The sequence below is a fragment of the Aricia agestis genome, chromosome 20 (assembly GCF_905147365.1).
Source record: "Aricia agestis chromosome 20, ilAriAges1.1, whole genome shotgun sequence".
Lineage (NCBI taxonomy): Eukaryota > Metazoa > Arthropoda > Insecta > Lepidoptera > Lycaenidae > Aricia > Aricia agestis.
Window position 1 is genome coordinate 8,544,742 of NC_056425.1, and position 14,869 is coordinate 8,559,610.

Below are 14,869 nucleotides of genomic sequence, written 5' to 3' on the forward strand. Positions count from 1 at the left end.
TATACATGTAGAGAAAATACTACTATGGAAAATTATTTACTTTGTACGACTCACCTATTGGTCTGTCTATCCCTGATGGAGGGTAGTCTCCTTGATACCCAGGTCTGTCGATAGGTCTTCTGATGCCGAATGTTGGTCTTGGCTCAATGGGATACCTGAACGACAGATTCCTTTAAAACTAAGATTAAATTTAAAGTTAAGGAATTGCGTTCTTAAAAACAAAAGTAGATAAGACTTGTTATTTTTTATGTGATGAGTGTAGCTAATTTACCTAACGCGCAAAAAGATGATAAAGCAAACTACGAATATACACGATGTAATAAAACTAAGCAATAAATAGAGAATCTTCCAGTACTGCACTTTCACGGTGAATTCTATAAGCAAGGAATCCAATAACCACTTTAAAGTATTATCACTTAGATTTGTTACTTATTATTATGCAGGATGAAAAGGTGAACCAAGATAGTAACGAGTAAAGGTGCTTCCTCACTGGGAGCTTTCTCTTGTAATTTAGTAACGTTACAGAGTCGAGCATTACATTAGTGAGGGAGGAGAACCGAGTATTACAATGCGCGCCTTATAATGATACAATGTGCCTTATAACATCAATGCTACGTGACAGTGAAGTTAACTTGCTATGGAATAGATAGAATGCTCAAAGTCGAATCTGTAATCTTATCTTATATCTTTAAACGAGCAATTCTTGTATATATATATATATATATATATATATATATAGGGGGTTTCGGGGGCGATAAATCGATCTAGCTAGGAATCATTTCTAGAAAATGTCATTTTCATCGGATACCGAGCAAAGCTCGGTCAAACAGCTAGTGTTACATTATACGCGAATGCTCGTCAGTCAGGGAGGTACTATTATAATGTAAAGCTCAAAGTCGAATCTATAATGTTACATTACACGCGAATGCTCGTCAGTCAGGGAGGTACTATTGTAATGTAATGCTCAAAGTCGAATCTATAATGTTACATTACACGCGAATGCTCGTCAGTCAGGGAGGTACTATTGTAATGTAATGCTCAATGTCGAATCTATTATGTTACATTACGCATCTTAACTGAATAATTAAGGGTTTTCTACACTAACTATTAAATTATAGTCTAAATTTACGATTTACCTGTCTCCAGCCGGTCGTAGGCCTCTATCGGGGAAGCGATCCGTGGTGGGATACCGACTTCCAATGGGATATTCAGGGTTATAATACCCACCTCGTCCGTAACCTGTTTGTAAGTAATTTTAAATATTACAGACTCTACTTTGCTTACATATAAGCAAAGTAGACTCCAGGTCCATAAACTTTGAGAAGACTGAAAATGTACACTTTTATATTCGTCGTTTTTTCCAATATAATACCAATTTTCACAAGCTTTGCAGACTGCAGTATTATTAAAAACTTTTATTTAACTTGCTCTGTATGTATGTATGTTCGGAAGTAGATATATTTAACCGATTGAGCTGAAATTTTGCAAGCACGTTTAGTTTTTTTTAACTACTAACTAAGTATGCTTATGTTATGACAGTTCTTTTAATAATGTGAAAAAATGTGAATGAAACAAAATGAGAAGTTAGATGTTAAGTTTTCTTACCAGGGTATGATGATCCGTTCGGTGGATATTTATCATACATCTCCGGGTATCTGTCACCGCCTAGGGGAACCGGGTCCCGATTCACCCCGACCGGATATCTGCTGAACGGATACCGGCTACCACCACCGGAAAACCGGTCCTTATCGTATCTGTCAGGATATTTGTTCCACGGCCGCGCTCTGGGAGGAGTCGGATATCTGTCTGCTGGATACCGATCTGTCGGTAATCTGTCGGCTGGATACCGATCTGTCGGATATCTGTCGGCTGGATACAGATCTGTCGGATATCTGTCTGCTGGATACCGATCTGTCGGATATCTGTCTGCTGGATACCGATCTGCCGGATATCGCTCCGGGTACACGTCAATCGGATATCTACTGATCGGATACCGGTCGGACGGGTACCGTCCGATATCGTTAGGAGGATCGTACAACGGGCGTCCACTGTCGATCGGGTATCGCTCCGCTGGGTACCTCCCGACCGGCACCCGCTCCGGTACCGGATAATCTGCAGGGTAACGATCCGGGTAACGGTCCGGATACCTGTCGGGTCCGACGCCGTGGGGGTATCTGTCGTCCGGATATCTGTCTGCCGGATACCGATCGTCCGGGTACAAGTCGGGGCCGGCCGGATATCTGTCGTCGGGATACCGGTCCGGTCGGTTGTAGCGATCGTCTTCGTAGTACCGATCGTCGTCCGGATATCGGTCGCGATCGACGCCCGGCGGATATCGGTCCCGATCACGGTCCCGATCCCGATCCCGATCCCGGTCGCTGTTACTACCACCTTTAAAAATATTGGTTGAGTTAAGATATTATAAATATTAAAATAATAAACTTGTATAGGTACTAATTCTTAGTATAGAATCATGCAGTTTTTTTTTTATAATGGCTGTGGCATGCAAGAAACTGTTAAGAAAATCTTAAAATTCAAACTTTGAAATAAGTATTCGGAAAATATTTTAGGTAGATATAGGTAATTCGGGGCACAAGTAAAGATTATTGTAATTTATTATTTTATGTTTCAAATAATTTAAATTATAATGTAGATGTTACGCTCAAAGACCGAAAACGCTCAGTGAGCGGAAAAATTGCTCACAACGGGTTGTGGTCACAGTGAAACGGCCACGACGCGTTCTGGCAATCACAAAAAGACCATAACGCGAAATTCGTGTCGTGGCTGATATGCTATTCGGTTTTCTTGATTTCTTTTTGATTGATTAATTTGATTGATTAATTAATTTGGTTGATTAAATTGAATTACCAGTTACCAGTTACCACGCGTACTATAAAATATTTTTTCTTTTACTAAATCACTGCATAACGTGTTTGTCATTATTATATTTTATAAAATATCCATACTTCCATACTATCTGTACTAACATTATTACTGTCTGTCATGGTCTGGTAATATAATCTTCGTACCTATGGACGATTAGTCAATCAAAAACAAATCAAGAAAACCGAATACCATATCAGCCACGACACGAATTTCGCGTTATGGTCTTTTTGTGATTGCCAGAACGCGTCGTGGTTGTTCCACTGTGACCACAACGCGTTGTGAGCTATTTTTCCGCTCACTGAGCGTTTTCGGTCTTTGAGCGTAACATGGATAATAATTTCGTATCTAAAATTTAAGCAGCTAGTATTTAATTCATATAAAATTAGGTAATAAAAACTATAATTTTTATTATGGCCATGTAAGATATAAATTTATAATACCAGGTACATGGCTAATTAAAAATTATCATAATTTTCTATTGTTAATTAAGATAATTATAAGCTTATTAAGTACAGTAATTAAGATAATTATAAGCTTATTAAGTACAGTAATAATTAATTACTACCTACTTAAAACTAAGAAAATGACATTACATACGAAGTACAAACCAACATGCGTTTTAAATAGAATATAATAAACATAAAAAACACTAGGTAAAACTAGATACTAAGTAATAAAATAAAATACAAGGCCCCTTCAAAAAATTTTTTTCCTACCTGCATATCTAAAAGAAAAAAAACACACTCGTCTACAAGAGATATTACAGATTTAAAATGTTTTTCCACACTTTAAAATAGAATAATAGTCTATAATAATAATAATATAATAATAACTTCTTCTCTTATGGAGTTTTATGGAGTTTGGTTACTCCATAAAAGAAGAAGGGTTATAGAAGAAAGTTTAAAGATATCATTATAATTTTCATAATAATAATATTATACGTTACCGACGACCAAAAAAGAAAATTTTGAAACCACAGAAAATACTAGATACGTTCTAAAGATACACTTCGCTACAGCTACTGAAATATACAAAATTGGCATCAAACATCTACAGCTATTAGAAAAAGGAAGACGACGCAAATTATAGACTAAAACATAGATATGAAACTACACGAAACAAAAAACATAGAAACAGAATAATAGCGACAAAGTCTAGCAAAAATTCTACTGCACACACTACAATGGAACCAAAAGCTACAGAAAACACCACTACAAGAGTGTAATGGATCTAAAATCTACAGAAAAAAACTATGAAAGACACTAAATTGGCGCTAAAAGATAGAAAAAAGATGAGTCTATAGAACCTGACGAGTTCGAGCCCCAGGAACCAGTCTTGCCTCCGCCAGAGCTTCCTGCCTCCGTCTCTCCACTCACTAATTGATCTAATAAACCAGTCTCATTATTTTGGGTCCGGAATTTGGTATTTCATGGCGTAATTAAAAATATAGGTAAAAAGCTATTAATTAATAATATTAGTTCGAAGTTGCATAGTACGCTAGCGCTATGTAAGTAGTAACTTTGCGACGCGTTGAGTCAAATGACAAAACCTCATATCTTAACATTGTCATAATATCATTGTCGAAATTATCTAATTATAACTGAATTATAACTTTACAAAATACACATATTGAAAATGTTTTTATGAATTTTCGTAAAGCATAAATTTCTTATACTATTCGACCATGATCTTAGTTTTAGAAACGATGAGTATAATAACAGAGAGGCTTTGGGGTTGCATTTGAATTACGCATTATAGGGAGGGGGCGGGAGAGGATGGGGGAGGGGAGGGGGGGCGGAGGGGGGGACCCCCCTACCCCCTCCCTAAAGTTAGGAAATCAGTAATTACCACAAAAAAAAATTTTTAGTTTTTGAGGTTATGTTCAATAAAACAACTAAATTAGTGGACTTACGACAAAATTAGTTTTTTTTGGGTTTGGGCAAACTCGGTTCAAAGTATGTCTTATATTGTAAATAAACAGCTCCGATGCTGCGGGCATCTGCGGGAATGCAATGCCCTATCGCCCTTGCGTAATAAATTATAGGCATTTATTTGCACCCTGGCAAACTAACTAAAGGTTTAATTGCACCCCCTATATTTTTTATAGATATATTATAACAACTGGCTTCAATTAATTATTAGTTGACGGAGCCCCGCTACGCGGGGCTCCTCTTTCTGGGTGGTTCACAAAAAATAACCACGATGGCTAAGGCGGGAGCTTTGCTGCGCTACGCTCCCGCCTTAGCCATCTAACCTAACTCAACCAAGTCGTATTGGGGCAGCACGGAGTGATACATTGCTATAATTATTTACCTAAGAATTGAATATGTTCTTATATTTATGACACTTAAATACATTTTACAACAAATTACGCGTAAAACAAAACTTAACTATAGTGAAAAATTAGTATTGTAGACATGTTAACAAAAAATAATGTTCCGTCACACGTAATTTCAAACACGTATTAAAAAAACTATGCATCTCCTAGACACAAATCAGGTGTCATTTGAAAGGGGTAACTAACCCCTATAAAATGCTACCATTCCCCCCTCTCTACTTATAATGCGTGATTCAAATGCCAACCCGAGGCTTTAACAAAGTCTTTCTGTTTTGCAGACAATTAAGCAAGTAATGATTCTAGTACTCAATTCTCTAGTCATTGTAGAAGCAGTCCAAGGTGATATCCATCAATCGTGGATATTGCACTGACCATGCAGGCCGTCTCGCATTCTTACAGCTATTATTAGACCTAGGTTCAATGTCGTGAGCTAGCAGCTAAGTGACTCAACTTAACTACATAGATAATGTTACACACACTTTAAGTAAGGACATGTGTACTTACTAAAAAAAAGTTTATTTGAATATTTTTAAACAAGTTTTTTTTTAATGCAAAATATAGTTAATTCATAATCACTGGAAGTCCAAACCACAAAAGTAGTCACCGAACTTCGTAATAAAAAATATGACGTCCGAATCTTTGAATTGTGATTTGTGACTCGACTCGTGGCTTATAGACTGAAAACCATATTCTCCAATTAGTAATTTCTAATTACAAATTACTGATTTGAATATCTAATTTAGATCAAATTGAAACAATAATATTGTAATTTATAACATGTTAAAACTCTTAACTTTAACTACTTTCTTAACATTACTAATTACTATATTATGTAGAGTAGGACCAAGTTATTTGTAATACACTAGGATCTATATCAAGCTACGCGTACAATAAGAAGTCGGTTAAAAATACATACATTACTACGAAATATTGCTAATTTGATAATAAATATTATAATGAGATGGTATTTTTGTCCAATCTCATATCAGTATTATTTATGGTCGTTAGCCACTTGGTGTCCAGAGGCACGTTTGGACAAACGTGAGAAGTGAGGTTACTCTGTAGCTAACGAGTTGTTTATACCTAACGCCTGGACGTAAGATATTCCAAGGCTGTCTCTTATCATTTATTTTGCTCAACTGTTGTACTAGTATTTAAAAAGTTGATTGTTGTATTTAATCGAATAAACATTGATGGACCCCTTATGGACCCCTTACTGCAGGCTCAGCCATTAAAGTATAAAAGCGACTATAATAGGACCTTCAGGGACATAGTGACATATTTTCTTTGTCTATCTACCACTTTATCTATCCATGTGTATAAAGAAACTCTGTCTATGGTGGAGATTCTAAGCATGCTGACGTTGATATTATAAGCTAGTTAAATAATACTATCTTAACGAATATTGTTTATGATGACACAAATATTATCTAATATTCTAACAAACTATGGGGAAATGTTTTCTTTATTCTGTGTTAAAACCTGCAATGTAATCTCGCTTATTAAGGTACAAAGACGCTGAAGATAGAGAATCAAGGTAAATGTCTGTCTGGGAATTTAATTAAAATTCGAGTTGCTAGGATTGGGCCCCTCATAGATCACCTCCTTCCATCAAAATTAAAAAAAAAACGACTTACGCATAAGATTCTCGTAGTAGTCAAAGTCGGGGTCATACAGTAGTCTCATTCCGTCCTTCTGGTTATAACGACTGAGCCGACATGTTCTGGCACGGTCGCTGTACACAGCAGATCTAGAAATATAATTTATAGTCATTATTTATTTAAACATCTATATGGAGCCAGTCAAAGATAGCGACTGCGGGGTTTCTAACGTTCTAAAACTCATTGGAGGGTTTAAAAATCACCGCCATGGTTTTGATCGATCGATAGTTGGCTAATAGTCAGTATGAAGCTAGAGTCATAATATAATACAATATTAGGTTTTTGAAGTAAGTATATATTTTGATATATTATCATGTCATCGTGCTACAGCGGTGGCCTGGGTCCCATACGAAAATGCCCATTATTCTTTGCCATGAATTTTACAACAATATTATTATTATGACTGTTCTTTACTTTCGCTATAACTTCCATCTCAACGTACTATCCCCTACCGACCGAGTCTTTAAGTTTTAACTTTTATCTTTACGCAAAACATCTAAAATCTTACAACAAATACCACTGACCTGTCATCTACAACAACAACACGTTTGTTGTTGTGCTGGTATCAGTCAACGACCTGGCGATAAGGCTAATAATAACAATTGTTAGATGCCGGCCTTGTGGGATGTGTCCTACTTGTGGTTAACACAAAATATTATATCGTACAGTTAATTAACTAAACTATATTCCTCAATTGAGACAAGAGTCTCAGTTGAGACCTTACTCAACTGAGACAAGTCATACGCGTAAGTAATGTGACACTAGGTACATTGTTTTAATACATACTTTAAGTTGTCTGAAATCACGCTCATGTGTGTGAGCGATTCGGTGGTTTAGTGTGAGGTGGTGTACTGCATATTATTGTTTAAATTGTGTCAGTAGAGTGATAAAATGGTCTATCGATTTTATTGTATGTAGATTGATCGATTGATTCACATTTTAGGTACTTACAGAGTATATTTACTCGATAATAAAACTCATACTACATATTCATAAAATGCAAAATTGTATGTATATTGTATGTCTGACTGATAACGTTTGAACCGCTGAACCGATTATGATAAAATTTTGTATGAAATAACTTTGATTGCCAGAAAATGTTATGCGATACGACTGCTATAATTTCAGTAACAACTCATTCATTAAAAAAATTTGGTACCATAATAGTAGGTAAGTAATAGTAGGTACTTTTAATTAGACCAAAAACTGGTATTCGAGGTTAGTAGAGTTTTTGGTCTTTTTGTCCAAATTTTTTAGAAGATAAAAGTATACAAAAATTTTATTAAAAATCGTATACACACTGTATACGAGCCTGTATTGTTTAGGGCGTCGGAAAGTAAAGAAAGACGAAAATGTAGAGATTGACATAATATTAGACAACGTTCGAATTAAGAAACTTTAAACTAGACCTGTAGCGGTAGCACGGCGATCAGCGGAAATGCGAAAGTTTGGACAAACTGTGGAAATAAACCTAAGGTGCCGTTCCGATCTTTTTTCGTTCCGAAAAATTCAATTAAAATGCCACTTTATGACACACTATAGTATATGTCATAATGTAGGATATTATTTGAATTTTTAGAACTACAGTCTGTCATAAAGTGGCTTTTTAATTGAATTATTCGGAACTAAAAAAGATCGGAACGGCACCTTAAGTTTATCTCCACAGTTTGTGACTATAGTCTGTCATAAAGTGGCATTTTAATTGAATTTTTCGGAACGAAAAAAGATCGGAACGGCACCTTAGGTTTATTTCCACAGTTTGTCCATACTTCCGCATTTCCGCTGGTCGCCGTGCTAGCACTACAGGGGCACAGAATAGATAATAGTACAGGGGTCACCAATAATTAGTTTCGCTCGCGGTCCATTTTCAGAATTGAAATGACCTTCGCAGTCCACACATTTTATAAAAAAATATTTTTTAAACACATAAAACGGAAACTTCAAAGGTATCAAACAATGATAAAAGTATCAATTTTAGTTGCTAATTATCTGTCTGAAGTTTGAAGTGAAATTGGTGCAAGCTATTGACATCAAACGAAGTTCATCTTCGAAAATGCTTGGTCGGTGGTCCGCACACAATGGGTCAGCCGCGGCGGTCCGGATGGGGACCGCGGTCCGCCTCTTGGGACCCCTGAACTAGACTGACAAAAGGTTTAAAAAAAATAAAACAATTATAGTAATAAAAGTTTTCATACCTGCACTGGAAGCTCGTCTGGCGCAGACACTCATCCAAACACTCGCTGAGCGACCGGCCGGTGATCTCGGAGTGGAACTCGCCGGTTATCCGGGAGTTCCGGTACCGCTGGAAGGCGGTGTCCGGGCGGCGGCCGGGCGAAAACAGGTGTGACGTCACGCTGTTGTCCGGGTACTCGGTCCCGCGAGCTGTCACCCGGTGAGAGACTGATTATGGAAATTCCGCTTTATGTAACGTAACCGTACCTCGAAACGTGTGAAGTGGGTATAAGAGAGAGTGCAGTCAACGAATAAGGGTAAGTTCTAAGTACACATTGCAAAACAAAGATTAAGTTAAGATGCATTTTTAAATGAGTTATTGTTTTTTTTTTCATTCAGATTTTTTAATGTTTCTAGAACTATGTGACTTGTGAGTAAATATTCAACTATTACCAGCTAAATACCAATTTTTCGTTTTCTAGGGGTTTTAACGGGAGTTAATATCAGCTGTTGTTTAGTTTGAGTTTTGACGCCAGAAACAAAAGCGCTAGTGAAACTACTGTCAAAACCCTCAGAAACCAAAATATAATAAAGCTGTGTTTCCACCGAGCAGCATTGCAAAGAATGCTTTTTTGAGAACGAATAGAATCGCTTTAGCCTTTATTGACGTGAGCTTGCCATGACATAGCTCAGTGTGGCGATACTATTGAATCTTAAATATAACCTCCTCCTTTTTGGAAATCGGTTAAAAACATATTCCTCGCAACACATCTCTGGTGGAAACGCAGCCTAAGCTAAGGCTGTGTTTCCACCGAGCTGCTTTGTTGTTGAGAACCAAGAGAACCAAGAGAATCTTCATTTGCCTGACCTCGCTCAGCATAACAATTATTTTATTAGATCTTTAAATCACATTCTACGCAATGCAGCTCCGGTAAAACAGTTTAGGGATATGGGTGGCGGGTTAAAAAGGAAGATCTTCCGACCGAGCGAGACAGCATGTTTGTTCAGGCTGAAGCCCACTGACGTCATTTCAGACGTAGTATTATAATAATAATAATATCTATGGACGCTTCACACCACGTCAGTCTGGCCCCGTGCTAAGTACCTACCTAAAGGACTTGTGTTACAGGTACCAGACAACGGAAAAATATTTAATACTTACTTTTATACTATACATATATTTAAGATTTTTATTATATCGTAATACATATTTAATACACATCCAGACCCGGGAACATTGAAAACTTTTTGTTCCGTCGGCGGGATTCGAACCCGCGACCCCCGGCTTGAGCTACCAACGCGCTCAACACTGAGCCACAGAGGTCGTCAAATCTAATTATATCTTACCATTCTCAGAAACTTCGATTGCGCGATGCAGGATTGTGATGCTAATTGTGGGTACCGCCACAAAAGCATCCTAATACCGCTATGCTATGGTAACCTAAGCAAAAAGTAAGTAAAAGATCTTATAGGCTACTCACGGTTGTCCAAGCACACAAGATCATAGAAGTGGTGTGTGGGTGATGCACTGACTGTGACGTCATCTTTCTGTGACACCGAGTCCTCTTCTGACAGCACACACTGACGCGTCATGGCGTCATGCTCGATGGATCGGCAGAAGTATCTGGAGACATACTTGAAGTGGAGTGTCCGAAATAAGCTGGGCTTGAGTTAAATCAGCTGTGATGTAAGTTCTTGGGTCTTTTCAAACTAATTAAAGACCTAACTTAGAACAAATCATGATTTTAACAGGCGTTTAGTTGTGCTATTAGAATACTTTTAAGGTTATATTTATTACGAACTTTTGCCTGCGGCTTCGCTCGCGTTATGAAGTATTTTTATATACCTACAAACTTTCATTATATTTGAACCCCTTGGGGTAGGAATTTATCAAAATCCTTTCTTAGCGGATGCCTACGTCATAACATCTACCGGCATGCCAAATTTCAGCCCGATCCGTCCAGTGGTTTGGGCTGTGCGTTGATAGAGCACAATGTCAATTAGTCAGTCACCTTTGAGTTTTATATATATAGATGAAGCTAATGGTCGATAATAAAATTAATAACCTATAATTGCCCTAAAAAACTTTTAGACAAACTTTAAGTCACTTACTTTTCTGCGCGCACGCACATAGACTGGCACTCCTCTAGAGTCATATTGGAGAACACGTCGGCTTCAAACGGCCCGCCCAACCTCTTGTTCTCCTCTTTGATGAACACAGCTAGACCGTCACAGCGTCTTTCAGCTAAGAGGAAATATGAAAATTAAGAATTTAGCACAACTACGAGTAAGTAGAGAATTTAAATCAAGAAACTTTGACTGTTGACTTGGATAAGGTAAAATTAACTAACTAGCATAGTTATCTACTTTGTGGAACATGGAAAAGAGATAAAGTAGATTTTTTTTCTAGTGAAAGCTTAATAGGCACGAGACGAATCAAATCATACAATTTCACATTATCAAATGAGACTAGCCTCTTGGCTCCAACCATAAAATCTTACCATTCAAACAAGTATTCTCCAAGTAATCAGCATTATGGTCATCCTCTAACAGTTCCGGATGGGTCCGTCTTGTAAACCGGCTCAGGGAGCAAGTTCTTAAGGCAGAGTCGTACGTGGCAGACCGGCATACGAAGCTGAACTCTCCCAGGCATTTGTCCTCGCACTCCGTTCGGTTGGCCACCATGATTTCCTTCAGGTCTGATGAAGGGAGCTTCAGCCGTTTCCGCGCATGACGTTCGAACACATAGCGACGGGAGGGGCATTCTCTTTCTGGCCTGTTAGCTGTAAAAAGTTGATTATTAAAGAAGAGCCAGGGCTTGTATTCAAGACGTTTATTATCTCATCTTTAATCTTTATAGAATCGCCGATCAAAATGTATGGAAGTGACATTAGACGAGTCGAACGTCAACGTCATGTTAACGAACGTTTATGTAAATTTCATACATTTTGATCGATGAGTCTAAAAAGTAGCGATAAAGAAAACATCATGGCTAAAGGGCCAGATTAGTGATCTCAGAAACACAGAGTTGTTGTTTACTCTTCTTGTTCTAATTTTGCTCTGTATATTATTAACTTCTTTACATACTAAAATATGGACATTCGTACTGCTACCATCTAGTATCTACCGACTTATTGCGCAGGAACCATCATTTTTTTCATCATGAACACACTTTAGTAAATTATCTTTGTTAATTAAAAAATATTTGTAGTAACTTCACATCAAGTGTTATCATTGTTATAATATTTACATTTTATTAATCTTTAAGTACACAAACGCTTTATTTAAGTGGTCATTTACTGAAGTAGTTCAGTCAACAGACAAGAAAAATATTTTACAACGTGATAGACGATAGTAAAATGTGTAATTTTTACAAAATATGGAGATTATGTTACTAAGAAATTCGTAGTGATTTCTACGGCTACGCCGAGCTACGCCGCGCCACCTGCACCGGTGCTACAGCCTACGAAGTAAATATCTCTTTGAAGACGTGCATTGTAAAAATGTTTTGAAGCTGATATTTAGGTAGCAAGATAATGGTGCTCATATAAATTGGCGTAAAAAGTTCCATTAATCCTGCGACATAATCTACAAAGCAAAAATCGACTGATCGAATAGCCTGTAAACGCGTTGTTATTGATCAACGCTAAGGGTTGATTCAGACCGCAACGTGACGCGTATATATATGCATTTCTAAATTAGTATGGATTTGACAGATTCGCAAGACGTCTGATGCAATTGAAATCTGTCAAATCCATACTAATTTAGAAATGCATCTACGCGTCGCATTGCGGTCTGAATCAACCCTTAGGCGTTCCTGACTTGTTATAATTATTAATTTGTTAGGTTTTCGAATTCGAATAGCAAAAAAATATAAAAACTTGAGAGGTATCAAGGGACACCCGGATGGAACGAAGTTATAAAAAAAAACACAAAAAAAGAGAGAGAAAAACATGCGCTACCGCACTCACCTCATTGATAGAAGTACGGTATATCTGTCATAGCATTTTAGCTCTAGTTGTAATTTACCGACACTTTTGTGTCATGTCGTTACAGCTTTTTCCGACTAGCGCGCCTTTCTCAACGCGCGTTAAGGAACTTCGTTCCAATATTTAGGGCGGATTGGACCAAACTGGAGTAAAATTTTACTCGAGTATAACTGTTTCCTGATCTAAGAGTACTTAAGCTGATTTTGCGTTTTTCCAACTTCTAATCCAAGAATGAGGTAATTACACGGGAGTAAATATTTACACGGGCTATTTTGGTGGAGTAAATATTAAACTGAGAATAGTTGCACAACAGGGTGTCAACTGTCACGGTCGGTGTCATTGTGAACTATAATTGTCATTTTATTTCATACTCTTTGAGTAACTTGGTAAAATGCAAACGATAATATCCTAGAGTAAATTAAAGGAGAAAATTATTCTCATGATAGTTATACTCGTGTAACTTCAAGTTTGGTCGAATCGGGCCGTATCATAATATTATCAACTTACATGTCAAACAGATCTCATTGAAGTGCACGCTGTTGGGTACGATCATGAGGGTTCCTATGCCCTCTGGGGCCGCCTGTTCTCTGGTAAGGTAGCATGTAGACTCTTCGTATTCTGGCTCCGGGCTGAAGGCAGCAATCCTGGCTCCAGGCTGGAAGTCGATGGAGTTGCAGGTCCGGACGAGGCTGTTCCCAGATCGATCCCGAAGACACAGGTCCTGGCATTTCTCCAGCACTCGAAAAGGGGGTGCGGTTTCGCGTATCTGAAAGGAGAATGTGATTGACGACAGGTGAATTTTACTTCTAAAAATATTAAGCTCATGCAATTTACCTAGACGGTTATAAGGATTTTTTGATAGGTCATTCAATGACATGGAACGGTATTTTAGGCGCAAAAAACCATTAGCTTCATAGTCGCGTAAAGTAGCTATAGACATTATAACTTTACTATAATTATTATTCATGGGTCTTCTAAGCCTCAATTATTTTACTGTCAGTCCAGTTTGCGGTTAAATACTCACAACATCATCATCAAACCCGTGCAGCTGTTGGTTCGGTAATCTCTCGTACATCACTCTGCCCATACCCTGGTTGCATGTTGTTTGAGCTGAAAGTAAAACTTACCATAAAATCGTAGAATAACTTGAATTACAAACTTTTTGAATTTGAACCTTGTTATTATAACGAAAAATGTAACATTCTGATCCATTGTATTCCACAATAATCTTACTTCGAAGAAAAGCTACTGCGGACCTATCCGCGATGGTACAATTGTTGAACCATCGGTAAAATATAACAATAGAACTCTACGGCATCTCTGTCACTTTTACTCCTTTATATTTAATTTTGAGGCAAACAAAAAGTTTTAATCGTATATTTTTATTATTTGTAGATCGCATAGCTATGATAATATGATTTTTATTACAAGAGTCATTTAAAAGTATACCTCTGTGTGGACTCATTACACTTAAGTATAATTTCCCACATAAATTACATAAGCATAATTACAATTACCATTAGCCATAGTGAGCATGGTGAGCGCAGTGAAGGCATGCATGACGTGCACTCCCCGCGGCTTCATCGTACTGTCGCCAGCCGCCGGCTATGCATATGCAACACTCCACCTAGGGACAGATAGACAACACAAACTGTTTTATATTGTTAGTTAAATATATAAGTTATAAGTTTATAACACTATGTGGAGAGAACAGACAAACATACAAGACAAAGTGTTAAATTATGTAATGTGGAACAGTTGGAAGACGCACCACAGACGAAACAAAGCCTCCTCTTTACGCCATAACTGCTAAGCTGTCTTAA

General features: G+C 37.5%; 1 protein-coding gene across 4 annotated transcripts in view; it reads right to left on the reverse strand.

Annotated features, from left to right (window-relative positions):
• The window catches only part of LOC121737016, a 29,432-nt gene extending 14,802 nt beyond the window's left edge, over nucleotides 1-14,630 (reverse strand). For 2 of the 4 annotated variants that reach the window (XM_042128527.1, XM_042128526.1), the window contains exons 1-12: nucleotides 14,564-14,630; nucleotides 14,071-14,156; nucleotides 13,554-13,812; nucleotides 11,559-11,840; nucleotides 11,170-11,302; nucleotides 10,539-10,681; nucleotides 9,081-9,285; nucleotides 6,862-6,974; nucleotides 4,193-4,270; nucleotides 1,606-2,391; nucleotides 1,137-1,239; nucleotides 55-155 (exon numbers count right to left, since the gene is read on the reverse strand). In XM_042128527.1, coding sequence (XP_041984461.1) covers nucleotides 55-155; nucleotides 1,137-1,239; nucleotides 1,606-2,391; nucleotides 4,193-4,270; nucleotides 6,862-6,974; nucleotides 9,081-9,285; nucleotides 10,539-10,681; nucleotides 11,170-11,302; nucleotides 11,559-11,840; nucleotides 13,554-13,812; nucleotides 14,071-14,156; nucleotides 14,564-14,630 — 2,356 coding nt within the window. The remainder of the gene's footprint in view (nucleotides 1-54; nucleotides 156-1,136; nucleotides 1,240-1,605; nucleotides 2,392-4,192; nucleotides 4,271-6,861; nucleotides 6,975-9,080; nucleotides 9,286-10,538; nucleotides 10,682-11,169; nucleotides 11,303-11,558; nucleotides 11,841-13,553; nucleotides 13,813-14,070; nucleotides 14,157-14,563) is intronic. The other 2 variants (XM_042128528.1, XM_042128529.1) reach the window with 2 other exon arrangements.
• Nucleotides 14,631-14,869: the final 239 nt, after the last annotated feature.